Source organism: Globicephala melas, chromosome 15 (genome assembly GCF_963455315.2).
Source record: "Globicephala melas chromosome 15, mGloMel1.2, whole genome shotgun sequence".
Taxonomy (NCBI): Eukaryota; Metazoa; Chordata; class Mammalia; order Artiodactyla; family Delphinidae; genus Globicephala; species Globicephala melas.
In genome coordinates, this window is record NC_083328.1 from 37,829,045 (window position 1) to 37,847,862 (window position 18,818).

Below are 18,818 nucleotides of genomic sequence, written 5' to 3' on the forward strand. Positions count from 1 at the left end.
CGGCTTCCCTCACCGCCCTGGGCCCTGCTGTGCATTTAAAACACCTGGTCGGACTCGCCCAGCATTTAAAGTTCCTCGCCTCCTGGACGCTTCCCTTTCCTGTTGCAAAAGTGTGACGTAGAAGAGGGAAGGAGAGTAGAGCCCAGAAAAGCCATGGGAAACAAGGAAGGCCCTTCTCTCGAATGGCCAGTCCCAGGGTTGGCTCCCAACACGACCCTCTCGCGGCCAGTAAAGTCGGTACACTTCATCCGTGCCCTCATCCGTGCCCTCATGTGTAGGCACAGAGAGCAACCAAAGCCGGGAATCCGGGACCAGCGCTTCCGTCGGCAAGACGTCAAATTTGAGTGAGGACCAAGTCGGCCTCAGCAGGTGTAATGATGTGTGGTGTCCAGTACCTGTGACAAGTGACCGGGGACACACCTGAGGACCAGGCGTAAGTGTGTAGTGTCAGTGTGGTCACCAGCCTTTCTGCCCTGGGGGCGGCTTCAGTTCCCTGCCTACCCCTTCCTGCAACCCTCCAGTCCTGCCTAGGACTCCTCCTTCAGGGAGAGCACTAGCTCAGGGGCTCAGCTTGGATTCCCCAGATTTCAGGCTGGAGATCTCTGGACCTCTGCCTGTCTCATACATTCAACAAAGTTATTGATTCCCTCCTGGTGTGTGAGAGATGGTAAGCTTCATTTCTACTTTCAGGCTGCTTACAACTTTGCATAAAGGCCTCATCCTTACCTCAGAGATGGCAGAGGCTGTAATGAGCACTCCACCCCCACGCACAGCACAGTGAATTTTAATGTCCCCACTCTGGGGGAAGGGAGGTCACACTACCAGCTTTTGGAGGCACCCCAAAGCTTGTCTGGCACTTTGGTACAGAAAGGATTTTGTCCAATCTCTTGCTTGCTTCGGATAATACTAAAAGGCACATAAAGTTGGTGGCTCAACCCCTCTGGGCTGGGGTGGGGCAGCAGGTGGACAGGCGGGTGGGTCTGGGACAGATGGGCAGAGCATGGGTGTGGGCTCAAGGTCTTGTCGACAGAGGTAGTTGGTCCTGGGTGGATGCTGGGGTGACCGAGGGCACCCTGAGTGCTCAGGCTGGATAGATGCTGCTGTGGTGGCCTTCGTCTGCCCAGTCCACCAGCTCACTGCTCTGGAACCACAGCTGGATCTCCCTCTGGGCCCCCTCCACGGAGTCGCTGGCGTGGATGACATTCCTGTGCCAGGTGGCAGAGGTAGGACACAGGCTTCAGTGTGCACCTTGGGGGTCCCAGGGACAGTCTGCTGCGTGCACCTTGGGGGTCCCAGGGACAGTCTGCTGATCCCCTACTGTCGAGGGGAGCAAGCGGGGTGATTGTACAGAGGTGAAAGGAAGAACAGGGGAGCTGCAAAACTGGATTACAGCCTGATCTCAGCTTCTTACCCACAACCTCATCTGTCCCATGCTAACCCCCGGGGTGTCTGGCGATAAAGTGAGGTGACAGACAACGATGGCAGAGCACATATAAAACACCCACGGAATGCTTTATCTTCTCCTGTGTGCATGAAAGAGTTTTTAAAAAAACTGCACTAGCAAACGTTAGGTGTGATGTGCCATCAGTAAAAGTCTCCTCTGGCTTTACTTTCCCCTGAGCAAGAAGCCCAGGTCTGGTGGATCTGCCTTAGCAGCAAGCCGCCACCCCAAGCCCCTAGTGAGCTGGCCCTCAGCTCCAAGTGGCCGAGTGTGTTAGGGCCCCCATACCTGCTGATGTGGATGCTGAAGTCTCCCCGGATGGTGCCAGGGGCAGCCTCAGCCGAGTTGGTGTGTCCTATCATAGCCCTCGAGGTGCAAACCACATTGGGGCCTTCCCAGACCTGCAGCACAGAGATAAAGGAGGTGGGGAGAGGTGGGTATCACCAAGGGCTCAGTCCAGGACCCTCCACCCCTCCCACCACCCCTGCCCCGCTGTACCATGGCCACCACCGGGCCGGAGCTCATGTAGCTGATGAGGGCTGGATAGAAGGGCTTCCTCTGCAGGTCGTGGTAGTGCTCGGCAAGGATGCTCTCTGGTGCCTGGTGCATTGGGGGAAGGAGGTGAGAGGAGGCCCTGGAGAGGGAGCCCCACCAGGCACTGGGACAGTGACATGGTGTACTGATCACAGGGCCCTTTGCAGACGACACCTACATGGGGCAGCACTCCAGCCACAAAAGCACAAGGCAGACACCTCCCCACCCCTCCCCTTCTACTGCCAACACCAGGATGTCTTCCTGACGCAGGGCTGAGATGTGAGAAGCCCCCCATCCCAGTCCCCTCAGGGACACCCACAGGCCAAGAGCCCTGGTACCTGCAGCATCTTCATCCCCACCAGCTTGAAGCCTCTCCTCTCAAAGCGCTGGATCACATCCCCAACGAGCCTCCGCTGCACCCCGTCTGGCTTCACCGCAACCAGGGTCCGCTCCAGGGTCCAGGAGGGTCCTCCTTTAGAAGAGGGGGGTTCGGGGCTGCCGAGGCCTCACCCTTTCATGTCTCCCGGACCTGGGTTCCCCTGCCAGGACCCAGGGGTCACCTGGACTTCAGAGTGTCTGCCTCAGGCAGAGCAGCTCTGGAGGGGAGAAGTGTGGTGTCCACAGCCAGGACTGTCTAGCATGGTGCTACCCCTTGGGACAAGCAGCACAGGGGGTCCCTGGGGACTTCAGCCTGTCAGAGGGGCCATGGGCCCTCCCAGGCAGTGGCAGAAGCTGCCCATGATAGAGCTGATGTCCCCTGAAAAGGCATCTATCTTAGACAGCCTGGAGGCCTAGGGAGGCACAGTCCAGCTCAGAGGCCACCCGGAGGCCCAAAGATGCCACACTGGAAAGAAGGTACAAGTCTTGGCCTGATTTTCACTCTTGTCCTTTGTGGCGCTAGCACAATGTCTGAACCCCCAACCTGCCACATCAGGAAGGAACTACCACCCATCTTCTGGGTCTCAGGTGAAGGAATGGCAGGGGACCAGGGAGACAGAAGTGCACTTTCCCCACCGGCTGGGCCACAGACAGCGGGACAAAGGGACCTGGGGATTGAGGAGAAAGGTGGAGGGGTTCCTGTCTGCAGGTGGGGAGAGTTGAGAGGGCTCCTCCCCTCACACCTTCGTTGGCCAGGCTGCTGTGGGGTTCCAGGGTGGGATGCTTCCAGACCTAAAGTCAACACTGCCACAGTCTTCCCCCTCCTGGGGAGACACTGCCCGGAAGACCCCCCAGTATCGTCACCCTCCTACAGCCCCAGGCCACTTCCAGAGTTATGCTGACCCTCAGCATTGGGTCCAGGGTCAAGTGTACTTTTGAGAGGAGCCCAGACGCTGGATGTCTAGCTAATTCCTGCAAAGAGGGAGGAGAAAACTGGAGGAGCGATGAGACATAGGGTCCAGGAGGGCCAGTGTCCCTGGAGGCATCTGCAGCTGCCTTCCCATCCCCAGGAGGAAAATAAACCAAAGTTGTGCAGGGCCTGGAGAGCAGACAGTGGGTTCCCACCACATCCCTTCAATGAACCGCGCTGGAGGAAGTCCCCCCATCCTTATTCCGTCCCCCAAGCCCAGTGCCTGGGGGCCCTGCTGCCAGCTGGCTTGTGCCTCAGCCGGTGGCAGTTCACTCTTGCCAGCATTTGGAACGCCAGGACATCTGCTGCTCAGGAAGAGCCTGAGGGTCAGCAGCTAGGGCAGAGGTCCCTGTGGATACCAGCGGGCAGGGATAGGCCAGAGGGAAAAACGCCCCAGGACGGCAGTGTTCATCTGATGAGAATGACCCCTCTCAGGAGCCCCGAGTACGCCGCAAAGTGTGGCCACCAGGCTTCTGGCTTCCTCCTGCCCTGGAACCCTGGGGACCCCCTGCCCTGAGCACGGTGAGGAGGTGAGCGGGGGCGTGGGGGGCTGGGTGGGAGTGAGCGGTGGTGGGGGGGTTGCGTGCAGGGCCCCAGCCCGGCGAGAACCCGACGGTCGCACAGCTCCAGCCGGCCAGTCCCGAGGCCTCAAGCCCCCTGCGCCAGGACCCGCACGTGCGCCAGCAGAGGCCTGCGGCGCCTCAGCCCGCCCCACCTCGCGCATGGCCGCCGGGTGGGCGGACTCACCAGAGCTGGAGCGCGCAAGCAGGCTGGCGACCGGGGCCCGCGTGCGGCACATCAGCCCCCGCAGCGCCGCGCGCCCGGAGAGACCGCGCATGACTCCCTGCCCGCGAGTGCTGTCTGAGAGCGCAAGAGAGAGACCCGGGGATAGAGGGGGAGGGGGCAGAGGGAAGTGGGAGGGAGGAGGGTGGAGGGAGGAAAGGAACCTGGGGAAGAGTTGGAGGGATAGAGGGAAGCGGGAGGAGGGAAGGGGAGGGAGGTGGAGGGGCAGAGGGAGAAAAGGAACCCGGGGAACGGGCAGCGGGAGAAAGGTAGGAGGGAGGGAGGGGAAGGGGGAGAGGAGGAGGGGTGGAGGGAGGGAGAGCGGCGCAAGGCCCCCATGGCCTCTACCCTCGCGGCCCCACACCGACCCCGATTCACTCAGGCGGCCTAAGGAAGTATTTAATGTCAATTTCTGTTAAAATCAGAAGAAAAAAACAACAATGATGATGAACACAGCATGGATTGTATTCGTCTTTATACGAACACAGTCCTTAAGTATCAGTTTGAGTTCATGCAAGTCCTCCTGCGTCTGTCTTGGGCTGCACCCCGCCCTAGCAGGAGGACCTGCTTCTGGGGGGCGGGGGGTGTCTTCCCACCTGAGTCTCCCTCGGAAATTACACCCTGCATCAGGGGAGGGTGGACCTGGATGGTCAGGCAAGGTCAGGCAGGACATCTCTGCATTTGGATGGGGAAAATCCCACCTTTATTCTCAAGTGGACATGTAACTGCATTCCTCTAACTGAAGGAATTTAGCTTCCACTGAAACCCTTACGGTGCCTGTGACTTTATCGCAAGCAGAAATCACAGATATTCTCATTTACTATATTGTTCCAGTTGAGAAGATGGCGCAGTACTGTTTGAAATATGAGATCAGCTGCAAGATCTTATGTAATGAGTTTTCGTTTTCTTTTTGTTTTAATTTTATTTATTTATTTTTGGCTGTGTTGGGTCTTCGTTGCTGTGCGCAGGCTTTCTCTAGATGCGATGAGAGGGGGCTACTCTTCGTTGGGGTGCACAGGCTTCTGAATGTGTTGGCTTCTCTTGTTGCGGAGCCCAGGCTCTAGGCGCGCGGGTTTCAGTAGTTGTGGAGCACGGGCTAAGTTGCTCCGTGGCATGTGGGATCTTCCCGGACCAGGGCTCAAACCCATGCCCCCTGCATTGGCAGGCGGATTCTTTTCTTTTTTTTCTTTTTTTTTTATTTATTTTATTTTTGGCTGCGTTGGATGTTGCTACACGCGGGCTTTCTCTAGTTGCGGGAAGTGGGGGCTAGTCTTCATTACAATGTGTGGGCTTCTCATTGCGGTGACTTCTCTTGTTGCGGAGCCCGGGCAGGCTCTAGGCGCGCGGGCTTCAATAGTTGTAGCACACAGGCTTCAGTAGTTGTGGCTCACAGGCTCTAGAGTGCAGGCTCACTAGTTGTGGCGCACGGGCTTTGTTTCTCCGTGGCATGTAGAATCCTCCCAGACCAGGGCTCGAACCCATGTCCCCAGCATTGGCAGGTGGATTCTTAACCACTGCGCCACCAGGGAAGCCCTGTAATAAGTTTTTCAAAAAGCATATATACTTCTTTATGCTGTTGTGGATGGAATTGTTTTCTTAATTTCATTTTCAGTTGTTCATTACAAGCATATAAAAATACAATTGAGTTTTGTATATGGATCTTGTATCCGGAGACTTTGGTGAACTCATTTATTAATTCTAATAGTTTTTTAGTGGATTCCTCAGGATTTTGTACATACAAGGTTATGTCATACAGGAATAGAGATAGTTTGACTTTTTCCTTCCCAATCTGGATGTCTTTTTTTTTTTCATTTTATTAATCAATTGCTTGGCTAGAATCTTCAGTACAATGTTAAATACAAGTGACCTTCTTTTTCCACTGTCTTAAGATGGGAGATTAGATTATTGTTTTGAAATATTTTTTTCTTTCTTAGTATAGACATTTACAGCTATAAATTTCCCTCTAAACACTGCACTAACCATATTCCATAAGTTTTGATGTGTCTTCATTTTCTTTCATCTCAAAGTATTTTCTGATTTCCCTTTTGATTTCGTATACTCTAAAAACTACAAATCATTGTTGAAAGAAATTACAGAAAATCTAAATAAATGACAAAACATCCCACATTCATGGATTGGAAGACTTAACATGTTAATATGTCAATGCTCCTCAAACTGATCTACAGATTCAACTCAATCCCTGTCAAAATCCTGACTTCTTTGTAAAAATTGGTAAGTTGATTCTCAAATTCAGTGGGTTTGCAAGAGACCCGGAATAACCAGAAACTCCTGAAAAAGAACAAAGCAGGAGAGCTCACACTTCCTGATTTCAAACTTATCACAAAACAATAAAAATCAAGTCAGTGTGGTACCAGCACAAGGATAGACATATAGACCAATGGAATAGAATTGAGAGTCCAGAAATAAAACCATACCTCTGTAGTCAACTGATTTTAGTGAGGAAGCCAAGATCATTCAATGAGAGACAGAATAGTCTTTTCAACAAGTGGTGTTGCAGTAGCCAAGACATGGAAACAACCTAAATGTCCATCAACAGATAAATAAGTAAAGAAGATGTGATACACATATACAATGGAATATAACTCAGCCATAAAAAAGAATGAAATAAAAAAAAAAGAATGAAATAATGCCATTTACAGCAACATGGATGGACCTAGTGATTATCATATTAAGTGAAGTAAGTCAGAAAGAGAAAGACAAATACCATATGATATCACTTATATGTGGGATCTAAAATATGACACAAATTAACTTATCTACGGGACTTCTCTGGTAGTCCTGTGGTTAGGACTCTGTGCTCCCAATTCAGGGGGCTCAGGTTCGATCCCTGGTCAGGGAATCAGATCCCGCATGCCACAACTAAGACCCAGTGCAGCCAAATAAATAATTTTTTTTTAAAAAAAGACATGCACCACAATGTTCATTGCAGCACTATTTACAATAGCCAGGACATGGAACCAACCTAAATGTCCATTGACAGTTGAATGAATAAAGAAGATGTGGCACATATATACAATGGAATATTACTTAGCCATAAAAAGGAATGAAACAGTTATTTGTAGTGAGGTGGATGGACCTAGAGCCTGTCATACAGAGTAAAGTAAATCAGAAAGAGAAAAACAAGTACCGTATGCTAACGCATATATATGGAATCTAAAAAAAAAAAAAAAAAGGTACTGATGAACCTAGTTGCAGGGCAGGAATAAAGAGGTAGACATGGAGAATGGACTTGATGACGTGAGGTGGGAGGGCGAAGCTGGGGCGAAGTGAGAGTAGCATTGGCGTATATACACTACCAAATGTGAAACAGTTGGCTGGTGGGAAGCAGCAGCATAGCACAGGGAGACTGGCTTGGTGCTTTGTGATGACCTAGAGGGGTGGGATAGGGAGGGTGGGAGGGAGGCTCAAGAGGGAGAGGATGTGGGCACATGTGTATGCATATGGCTGATTTGCTTTGTTGTGCAACAGAAACTAACACGGTATTGTCAAGCAATTATACTCCAATAAAAATGTATTAAAAAAAGTATCATTTAAAAAAATTAACTTATCTATGAAACAGAAGCAGACTCACTGAACAGACTTGTGGTTGCCAAGTGGGAGGAGGGTGGAGAAGGGATGGATTGGAAGTTTGGGATTAGCACATGCGAACTATTATGTATGCAATGCATAAACAACAAGATCTTATTGCATAGCACAGGAAACTATATTCCATATCCTGTGATCATAATGGAAAAGAATATGAGAAAGAATATATAACTGAATCACTTTTTTTTTTACATCTTTATTGGAGTATAATTGCTTTACAATATAACTGAATCACTTTGATTCAGCACTGAAAAGATGCTCAACATCATTAGTCATCAGGGAAATGCAAATCAAAACCCTGAGAGACAACTTTATACCCGCTATCATGGCTAGAACCAAAAGGTCAGATAATAACCTGTGTTGGTGAGGATGTGGAAAAATTGGAACCCTCCTACATTACTGATGGAAATGTAAAATAATGCAGCCACTTTGGGAAATAGTCTGGCAATTTCTCAAATGATTAAAAATCGAATCATATGACTCAGAAATTCTACTTCTAGGTATATACCCAAAAGAAATGAAAGTACATGTCCACAAAAACTGGTACACAAATTTTCACAGCAGCATTATTTATAGTAGCCAAAGGGTGGAAATAACCCAAATGTTCATCAGTTGATGAATAGATAAACAAAATGTGGTCAGTCCATGCAGTGGAATAGTATTCGGCCATAAAAGGAAGGAAATACTAACACATGCTGTAACCTGAATGAACTGTTTTTTCCCCTAACCACTCGACCGCAAGGGAATTCCCTTGAAGGAACCTTGGAAACATTATGCTGAGTGAAAGAATTCAGTCACAAAAGGCCACATATTGTATGATTCCATTCATGTGAAAGTACAGAATAGGGAAGTATACAGAGACAGAAAGCAGTATTAGTGGTTGCTTAGGGCTGGGGGTGGGGAGTGGTGGGGGAATGGGAGAGTGATAGCTAAACGGTATGGAGCTTCTTTTTTCTTAATATTTATTTTATTTTATTTTGGGCTGCTTCAGGTCTTAGTTGCGGCACACAGGATCTTCTTTGCGGCATGCGGGCCCTCTAGTTGAGGCATGAGGGCTTAGTTGCCCTGCAGCATGTGGGATCTTAGTTCCTCGACCAGGGATTGAACCCGCATCCCCTGCATTGGAAGGTGGATTCTTAACCACTGGACCACCAGGGAAGTCCCTGGAGCTTCTTTTTAGGAGATGAAAATGTTCTAAAATTGACTGTGGTGATGGTTACACATATGTGTGAGTACACCAAAAATCATTGAATTGTAAATTTTATTTTATTTTATTTATTTATTTTTTTTTGCGGTACGTGGGCCTCTCACTGTTGTGGCCTCTCCCGTTACGGAGCACAGGCTCCGGACGCACAGGCCCAGTGGCCATGGCTCACGGGCCCAGCAGCTCCGTGGCATGTGGGATCCTCCCGGACTGGAGCACGAACCCGTGTCCGCTGCATCGGCAGGCGGACTCTCAACCACTGCGCCACCAGGGAAGCCCCTGAATTGTAAATTTTAAATGGGTGAATGGTTTAGTATGGAATTATTTCTCAACAAAGCTGTTTTTTCAAAGATGAAAAAGCAAAAAATAAGAAAAAAAAACAAAAAAAAAGACCAAAAAAATGAAAAAGCATTTATTATTATGTCACATATTTTAAATGTCTTGAGACATCTTGGCTGTTTCATCAAACCACTTCCAACCCTGCACAGGTCAGGCCCTACACTGCTCTGGGACTCTGAGGCTGCTGTAGCCCAGCCCCAGACTGATCCCTGTTCCCAGAGACAGTGCAGCACTTGGCTCACGGTACTGCTCTGTGCAAGGTGGCCACTTCCTGTTGGGAGGTGAGCCTGCTTCCCCACCCCCTTTGCATCTGGGCTGGCCCTGTGGCTGGTTGTGTCTGCACAAACGCTGGGTAACATCCTCATCTGGGCCTTAGAGATCTACACTTCTGCCTTTGCCGTTTGGGATGCACGGGCTTGGACTTTCCTTTCCGTGTAAAGAAGCCTAAGGCAGCCACAGAGAAAGAGAAAGAAAGAGCCCCCAGCCCCCAGCCATCCCTACCAAAGCACCAGAAGTGTGGGTAGTCATCTTGAGAGTTCCAGCCCCAGCTTATGCCTCAGGGAGCAGAAGAGCCACCAGCTGAACCCTGCCCAACTCCCTAACTCAGCAAAGAATCAGCAGAAAGTATCCTGGCTGTTGTGTGAAGCCGTTCAGATTTGGGGTAATTTGTTGAGATGCCTCCCACTCAACCCAGCCTGGCTCAACTGAGCTCATCTGAGATGTGGAATCCCTTGTCTTCTCTGTGGCCAAGCCAGGGCTCAAGTAGAAGAGTGGCCCTAGGTCCACTGCTCCTCCGACCACAGTTCCCTGCATCCTCTTCTGTCCAGGATCTGTGCAGCTTCTGTGTGAAGACTTCAGGCTCACAGGTGGCTGGCTGAGTGAGTTAGGAGACCTGAGTTTCGACCCTGGTCCTTCTTCTAAGGCTACACCTTTACCCGCCCTGAGCCCCCATCCCCTCCTCTGGAAAGTGCTGCTGACGGTGCCTCAGGGAATAGGGTTCTGGCACATGGGCTGCTTCTTGCTCTGTCCTGTCTCATCCTGTCCCCTCTGGTCCCTGTTCCTGTCCCTCTCCTGCACCCTGACGCCCTCCTCAGGCTTCCAGACCCACTGCCGCTGTGTGGGATTGCTGGGGGATTTACCTCCCCCAGAGGCAGAGATGTGCACCCTGCATCTCCCTGGCCCCCATATCGCAACAGTTCTGGGGTGCCTTCAGAGGTTCCCGAGAGATCAGGCCAGAGTTCCATGACCTGGGCCTCCTCCTCTTCCCTTTCCAGACCCACTTCCTACTCCCCCTGAGTGTTCTCTGGGACCACGTCCTAAAACATCGTTCTCACATTTTCACACAGGTCCACATCAGGGTCCACCTCCAGGAAACCCAGCCTCAGAAAGGAAGATACCAGAAGGAAGCACTTTATGACCGCATTTGATACAGCAGAGCACAAACACGAGGCTGTTCATTTCTCCTCTGATGCTGACTCTCCTCCCGCGTCCGGCACTAAACGTGGAAGCACTTTATCAATACATTTGCTCGGTATTTATTTCTCCGTGACCGCATTCCTCCCTTCTAGACTCTCCTCTCGCATCTTTTGAGGAGTAGATCTCATAGCCCTCAGATCATTTTCAGTTGTTACAGGTCCAGTTTCACGTGGGTTAAAACCCCCGCCATGTATCCACCTGAAGAGTCCTTTCTCTCCTTCCCCCAAGCCGGCCAGGTTTGGTCCAAGTGAGGCTGGTCTGCAACAGCGTCCTTTCTCTCAGTCTCTGTCCTCATCTGGTGCATGACTTTCTTGTCTCCAAGTTGTTGACATTCAGCTTCCTCCTGGCAAGGCAGCCCTAGTTCCTTCTGAGACTTAGGACGACAGACATCCTGTCTCGGACCCTGCACCCCTGAGCCCTTCAGATAGAGCCAGGGCCCAGGGCCAGTGGTCACCTGTCCTCACCTTGACCCACAGACCCCAATCAATGTTCCAACAGGATTGTTTTGTGGTCTCGAATTACCATACGGAAATGCAAGGTGCCTGACTACCCAGACTCTCTGAAGAAGATGAGGGTGAGAGGGCTTGTTCTGCAAGCTATCAGTCCTTGTTACATAGCTGTAATAATTCCGACCATGTGTTGGCCCAGGTATTGACAAGTAGACCAAGGGAACAGGATAGAGAACCCAGAAACAGACTCATACATGTACGAGCACCAAATATATGACTGAGGAGCTGCTGCAGATCAGTGGGAAATGCAGACTTTTCAATAAACATTGCTGGGTCAATCAGGTATCCATATGGAAAGAGAGAGAGACCTAATCCTACATACACAGAAATAAATTTCAGGTAGGTTAAAGGCCTAAATATGAAAGGCAGATCTATAAAGCTTTCAGAAGGTAAGAAACTATAAGCAGGACCTTCTAAGGGGAAGAATTTCTTCAGGCACAAAAGGCACTAATCATAAAGAAAATGATTGACAAATTCAACTACATTAAAATGAAGAACTTCATAAAAAACACCATGAAGATATTAAAATGGCCCAGATCTAAAACACTGACAATACCGAATGCTAGCAAGAATGTAAAGCAACAGGAACACTAGTTCATCACTGGTGGAAATGCAAAATGGAAGTTACTTTGGAATATATTTTGGTGGTTTCTTACAGAACTAAACATACTCTTACCATGTGCTGTAGCAATCATTATACTTGGTATTTACTCAAATGAGTTGAAAATGTATGTCCCCAAAAAAGTGCACATGGATGTTTATAGCAGGTTTATTCATAATTGCTTTATTCATAAATTGCCAAAACTTGGAAACAACCAAGATGTCCTTCAGTAGGTGAATGGATAAATAAACTGTGGTGTATCCAGACAGTGGAATATAGTTCAACAATAAAAAGAAATACAAGGGACTTCCCTGGTGGCCCGGTGGTTAAGAATCCGCCTGCCAACGTAGGGGACACGGGTTCAAGCCCTGATCCGGGAGGATCCCACATGCCACGGAGCAACTAAGCCCATGCGCCACAACTACTGAACCTGCACTCTAGAGCCCACGAGCCACAGCTACTGAGCCCGCGTGCCACAACTACTGAAGCCCACGCGCCTAGAGCCCATGCTCTGCAACAAGAGAAGATATCGCATTGAGAAGCCTGTGCACCACAATGAACAGTAGCCCCCGCTCAACGCAACTAGAGAAAGCCTGTGCGCAGCAACGAAGACCCAACACAGCCAAAAATAAATAAATTTAAAAAATAAAAATATTAAAAGAAAAAGAAGAAAGGGTGGGGAGTAGATGAAACAAAGCTGTCAAAATGTTGATGATTGTTGAACTGGGGTGATAGGTATGTGAGGGCTTGAGTGTATGATTTGATTTCAGTGTATGTTTGAAAATTTCTATAATAAAAGGTAAAAAACAAAACAGGTCTTTAAAAAAAAGAAAAGAAAAAAGAAATGTGCCATCAAGCCCTAAAAGGATATGGAGTAAACTTAAATGCGTATCACTTAGTGAGAGAAGCCAGTTTGGAAAGGCTATATACTGTATGATTCTGACTATATAACATGCTGGAAAAGGCAAAACTCTGGAGACAGTAAAAAGATCAATGATTGCCGGGGGTTGGGCACTGGAAGGGATGAACAGGCAGAGCACAGAAGATATTTAGGGCAGTGAAACTACCCTGTATGGTACTATAATGATAGATACATGTCATTATATATTTGTCCAAACCCATAGAATGTACAATACCAAGAGTGAACCTTAATGTAAGCTACGGACTGTGGATGATTAGGATGTAGATTCTTCAGCTGTAACAAATGACCGCCCTGGTGGGGGATGGTGATAGTGGGGGAGGCTGTGCATGTTTGGGGGCAGAGGGTATATGGGAACTCTGCACTTTCTGCTTAATTTTGCTATGAATCTAAAACTCTTAAAAATAAAATATATTAAATACACACACACAGACCATGAAGAAAGAAAAAGACAAGTCACAGAACAGGAAAGAATATTTCCACCACTTAAAACCTGTGCACGTCTAGTGCTCTATGACCAGAAATCAGTGAGTAAAAGACCAATGGCCCAACAGCACAGCAAATACTTGAAGATTCGTTTCTCCAAAGAGGAAATTTTAACAGCCAGTAAATAATGCAAAGGTGCTCAGCCTCAGGAGTAATCAGAGAAACGCAAATAAAGTCATGGTACAAATCTCCAAGTCTGAAAATTCCAGATATTAGCGAGGATGTGGACCACTGGAACCCCTCACTGCTAGTGAGACTCTCAGCTGACCAAACCCGTTTAGGTGAACAGCGTGGAGTTATCAAGAAAGGGAAAAGACAAGCTACAGAGCCAGAGAAAATATTTGCAACTCATAACTCATAAATCTGATCAGGGTCTAGTATGAAGAATTTATAAAGAACTCTTACAAGTTAATAACAGAAAACCACTCCGCCCACACCCTCCCGTAACCCTCTCCCCTTGAGTGTGGGCTGCACCCAGTGACAAGGAGAAAACAGCAGGAGATGGGAGGTTGTCTTCAGGATTGGTGACCAGACCCGCTGATCTGCTTCTTCCTTTCTCCTCCCCCACATCCTGCGTAGAGCTCCAGCTGCCCTACGGGCAGGTCCACGTGACAAGGAACCCAGGTCTCTGGCCAACAACCAGTGTGGACCTGAGGCCACAGCCACGGATGTGAGTTTAGAAGCACATCCTACCCCAGTCTAGCCTTGAGATGACTGAAGCCCCCGTTGACACTTTTGCAGCCTGACTAAGGATGAGATGGGTGGGGAATGAGGGGCGACAGCCTTGAATTTCTGGGACATTCCTGCTTGGAGAGACCCTGCCCTGCAGGGTGGGAGGAGGGGGCAACCCAGTAGAACCAGACTCCGTACCAGCCCTGCTGCTGCTGTCTCCTTGCCCTACACCGGCTCTCCAGCTGTTTCTAATCTTGTGCCTCTTTGGGTAAACGTGGAAGTTTCCAGGTTGCCCCTTCCCCAACACCTGCAAACCAGCAGCCTCTCAGGAGACCCTGAGTCTGATTTTCACTGACTTCTAGTTACCTAATTATTGTTATAGATTTATAATTTAATTCCATTGTGGTCAGAGAGCATATTCTGTATCACCCAAATTCTTTGAAGTTTATGGAGAACTGGTTTTTTGTTTTGTTTTGTTTTTGGCAGTACGCGGACCTCTCACTGCTGTGGCCTCTCCCGTTGCGGAGCACAGGCTCCGGACGCGCAGGCTCAGCGGCCATGGCTCACGGGCCTAGCTGCTCCACGGCATGTGGGATCTTCCTGGACCGGGGCACGAACCTGTGTCCCCTGCATCGGCAGGCGGACTCTCAACCACTGCGCCACCAGGGAAGCCCAAGAACTGGTTTTTAAAAATTATTTATTTATTTGGCTGCACTGGGTCTTAGTTGCAGCATGCGGGCTCCCAGCTGTGTTATGCAGGATCTAGTTTCCCAATCAGGGATCGAACCCAGGCCCCCTGCATTGGGAACACAGAGTCTCAACCACTGGACCACCAGGGAAGTCCCTTGACGCTCTTTTAATAGGTGCATACATATTTATTTCTTCCTTATGAATTGACCCTTTTATGGGTATGAAAAAAAAATTTTTTTGGTGATACCTTTTGTCTTGAAGTCCACCTTATCTAATAGAAATATAGGGACTCCAGTTTCTCATGTTTATTATTGCATGCTGGGTCTTTGTCCATCCGCTTACTTTCAACCCATCTGTGTCTTTATGGATGTAGATAGCTGGGTCTTGCTTTTTAGAAAATCCAGTCTGATAATCTCTGCCTTTTAATTGGAGTGTTGGAGTGTGTAGTCCATGAATAATTAATGTAATTATTGATATGGTTGGAGTTAGGTCTCCTATTTTATTATTTGTTTTGTGTTTGCCCCCTCTGATTTATATTATTTTCCTCCTTTCCTGACCTCTTTCGGATTAAATGAATATTTTAAAATACCTTTTAATTTATTTATTGGATTTTTAGGTATACCTTAGCATTATTTTTATACTGGTTGCTCTAGGGATTGTAATTACATCCCTAACATTTCACAGACTATTTAGAATTTATACTGTGCCACTTCATGTAAGATGCAGGAAGCTTGCAACCATGTAGGTCTGTTTTCTCCTCCCCCCTGTCCTGTCTGCTCCATTGTTTCTGCAGAGAAGTCATAGGTTGTTTGAATTGTTATTCCCTTGAATGTCATTTTTCTCTGGATGCTTTCAATATTTCCTCTTTTTGTTTGGTTTTCAGTAGTTGACTATTATGTGCCTGGGTGTGATTTTCTTTGTACAATTTCTTCTTAGGATTCACTGAGCTTCTTGAATCTGTACATTAATGTCTTTCACCAAATTTCTCATGTTTTTTCTGCCTCGTTCTCTCCTATCCTTTTTTCTGCCTCGTTCTCTCCTATCCTTCTTTTTAAAAGAATTTAAAAAAATTCTTTTTTTAAAAAAACATTTTAGACCTCTTTTCACCCCTGCTCGGGTCACTGCAGGGGGAGCCAGTGTGGGTGGCTTCTTCTCGGAGCTGGGGTCCCAGGTAGCCTGACCTGCATCTGCCAGCCCAGGGAAGCTGGTGAGGGCTGCCAAGGGGGAGCACTCAAACCAGAGCATCACTCTTGGGGCATCCTACCCTGGCAACATCTGCCCCTGTCACTCACTGCCACCAGGGGACCACTTTCATCTTTCTCATCTTCTGTAAATTGCCGGGATATGGGATATTTCCAGTGTCTTCTTTTGGACTGTCTTTTTTTCAGTGTGTGAATTTCCTTTCTATCTTAGGTATATTCACCGTTTATCACACAAAGCACATGTTTTCTCCCATTTGTCTTTTGACTTAATTGATGACGTCTATCCTTTCACACTTTTTATAATTACGTAGCATTTTAAAAAATGTAGTCAAATAAGTAACTTTTTCTTCATGTTCCCCGGTTCCCTGTCTTGCTCAAGAAATTCTTTCCCATGACTGTATTCTAAGGGACGTGTTCTAGTTTCCTTTTAATATTTTTATCATTTTATTCTTTTTTTAAAAAAAATTATTGGATTATAGCTGATTTACAATGTTGTGTTAGTTTCAGGTGTACAGTAAAGTGAATCAGTTATACATATACATATATCCACTCTTTTTTAGATTCTTTTCCCATATAGGTCATTACAGAGTATTGAGTAGAGTTCCCTGTGCTATAAAGTACGTCCTTAATTATCCATTTTATATATAGTAGTATGTAAATGTCAATTCCAATCTCCCAATTTATCCCTCCCCTCTTTCCCGCCTAAAAATATGGAACGCTTCACGAATTTGCATGTCATCCTTGTGCAGGGGCCATGCTAATCTTCTCTGTATCGTTCCAATTTTAGTATATGTGCTGCTGAGGCAAGCACTATCATTTTATTCTTGACAGTTGACAGCCTGATCCAGTTGGAATTCATTTTTCTGTGTAGTGTGAGGTAGGATACAGAACCGTGTATCCGCAAGACCTCGAGAAGGGGCCTCCTGCCACTGGGCCTGTTTCCATCTTCACATTTGGCCTCCCAGGTGGGTCCTTTCCATTTTTTAAAAAATATTTATTTATTATTTAGGCTGCGCTGGGCTTCAGTTGTGGCATGCGGGACCTTTTTGCGGCATGCATGTGGGATCTAGTTCCCTGACCAGGGATTGAACCCTGGCCCCCTGCATTGGGAGCATGGAGTCTTACCCACTGGACCACCTGGGAAGTCCCTCCTTTCCATTATTAATACTCTGTTACGTAGCAGAGTTCTCCTGAGCCCCCTAGATGGAGCACCGATGCCTCCTCTCCTGCCTGCTTGGGGAGCTTGGCCCGGGAGCCTCACACTGAGGTGACCCTCAGAGTGGGTAGGGCTGGTGGGGGACCGCTGAGCCCAGCCTGGGGCAGGGATGGATCTCGGCTGGAACAGTCTGCAGGGCTCAGTGCTGACCACAGCTGCTGTCCCCAGCATGATCTGGGTCAGTACAGTGCACTAAAATCGAAGCTCAGCAAAACCCAGAATTGGTCTCTGTCCCTTTAAACTGAGAACCTGGGAGCCCCCTTCGGCCAGGGGTGAGGGGGGTCCAGCCTAGATTCCAGAGGAATAAAGGGTCTCTTTTAAGGGTTCACACCTGGGACTTCCTTCCCCCACCCTCCCACCATGCCTCACCGTCCCCCCTTACCCCCCAGCATTCAGTGGCCTTGGGCTCCCCGGTCAGCTTCTCTTCCCTCCCGACCGGTAAACCCTCACGCACGCGCGAACACCCCCATACGTACAAAGTTCGAAAGGTGCAAACAGGTATAGCCCCTCTTACCAATCCTCGGCCACAGGGCTCCCTTCCCTCCCCGGCTGCTGGATGCTTCCAGGCATTCTACGTCTTTAAGATATGCAAATTAAAAAATTTTTTTTCTACAAAAATGGTAGCTTTCTGAACACATTATTCTGCCCTTCCCTTTTTTCAGCTAATAATCCCCCTGGTAGACCATTCCCAATTAGTACACAGAGCTTCCTGGTTTTCCTTTTACAGCCCACTGGATCAGTGTTTATAATATCACAGTGTTTGAATTTCGATCTGGGTACCCATGACTCTAATGCCCATACCCTCATGACCAATATGTAGGTGCATGCTGCACTTGAATGCAGCCTCACGCTTCTGTGACCATATCTGCAGGGAAAATGCACAGCGGTGGCAGGACTGGGGCTCCCGGGAGGCTCAGCAAACCTAAGAAAGTCTGTGGGCAATGCCACCCTTTCGGTAGGATCAAATTTTTTGATCTCTGCAGATTTGTTAGGTGAAAGAAGGCCTCTGGGTGCTTTTCAGTTTGCATTTCTCTAAGGAGGGAAATATTCATCTGCATATCCTTTCCAGGAATCTTCTCTGGTGGTTTGCTGTGGGAGAGTTGATATTTCTTATTTACTTGTAGGAACTCTTTATTATTAGTAATCTCATTAAGATCGGCCCTTTGTGATGTGAGTTGCAAGTGTCCTTCCATTTGAGGCTTGTTTTTTTTTTTTTTTTTTTTTTTGAGGCTTGTTTTTTGACTGTGGTTACTCAGTTTTGCTCGTAGCTGAATTTCTATCTTGCCTCTAGCCTACTGGGTCACATGTAGAAAAGCCTTCGCTTCCCCTAAACTGTGAAAAAGTTTCCCCATGTACTCTTCCAGTCCCTCCATCGTTTCCTTTTCACGCTGAAATCCTTAATCTGTTGGAATCTACCCGGATGTCAAGGGTGAGTGAGTCCCACCCACTGACGTGAATCGCCACCTTCACAGTGTACGAAATATGTACAATGAGCCTTTTCATTTTTCCATGAAAGTGTTTTTCACACATACTCGTAGCGCCTTTGTGGTGTGACGCGCCGGGAGGCCGGCCGGGGAGTCTAGCTCCGGGAGGCAGGAGCCGGCGCAGGCTGACCGGACCTCGCGCGGCGCCCGGCCCACGAGCAGGGACCGAAAGACACTGGCGTCCCGGGGTCCCCCCAGCGCATCCAGAAAGCATGTGGGGACACTCCGCGGACGCTTCGAATCTCCTGCGCGTTCCAAGTCACGCCCCACCATTTCTCTCTCTGAACCAAGACCCCCGCGGCCCCCGG

At 48.4% G+C, this 18,818-nt stretch overlaps 1 protein-coding gene and 1 non-coding gene across 5 annotated transcripts; both read right to left on the reverse strand.

The window, feature by feature from the left end:
• Positions 1-933: 933 nt before the first annotated feature.
• NME4 (NME/NM23 nucleoside diphosphate kinase 4) lies at positions 934-4,273 on the reverse strand. Of its 4 annotated transcripts, none has more exons than XM_060284264.1 (5): positions 4,071-4,273; positions 2,314-2,444; positions 1,940-2,041; positions 1,730-1,842; positions 934-1,205 (listed from the first exon to the last, which is right to left on the reverse strand). In XM_060284264.1, exons 1-5 carry the CDS (start codon positions 4,159-4,161, stop codon positions 1,082-1,084), a joined length of 561 nt encoding a protein of 186 aa, XP_060140247.1. In that variant the 5' UTR covers positions 4,162-4,273; the 3' UTR covers positions 934-1,081. The 4 variants fall into 4 exon arrangements, with proteins under 4 accessions (XP_060140247.1, XP_030728200.1, XP_030728199.1 ...); XM_030872340.2 differs by having other exon boundaries at positions 2,314-2,447; XM_030872339.2 differs by having other exon boundaries at positions 934-1,317; positions 2,314-2,447.
• A 12,241-nt stretch (positions 4,274-16,514) lies between these two features.
• LOC115861666 (U6 spliceosomal RNA) lies at positions 16,515-16,621 on the reverse strand. Its single transcript, XR_004042853.1, has one exon. It is a non-coding gene; the product is annotated as a U6 spliceosomal RNA (small nuclear RNA).
• Positions 16,622-18,818: the final 2,197 nt, after the last annotated feature.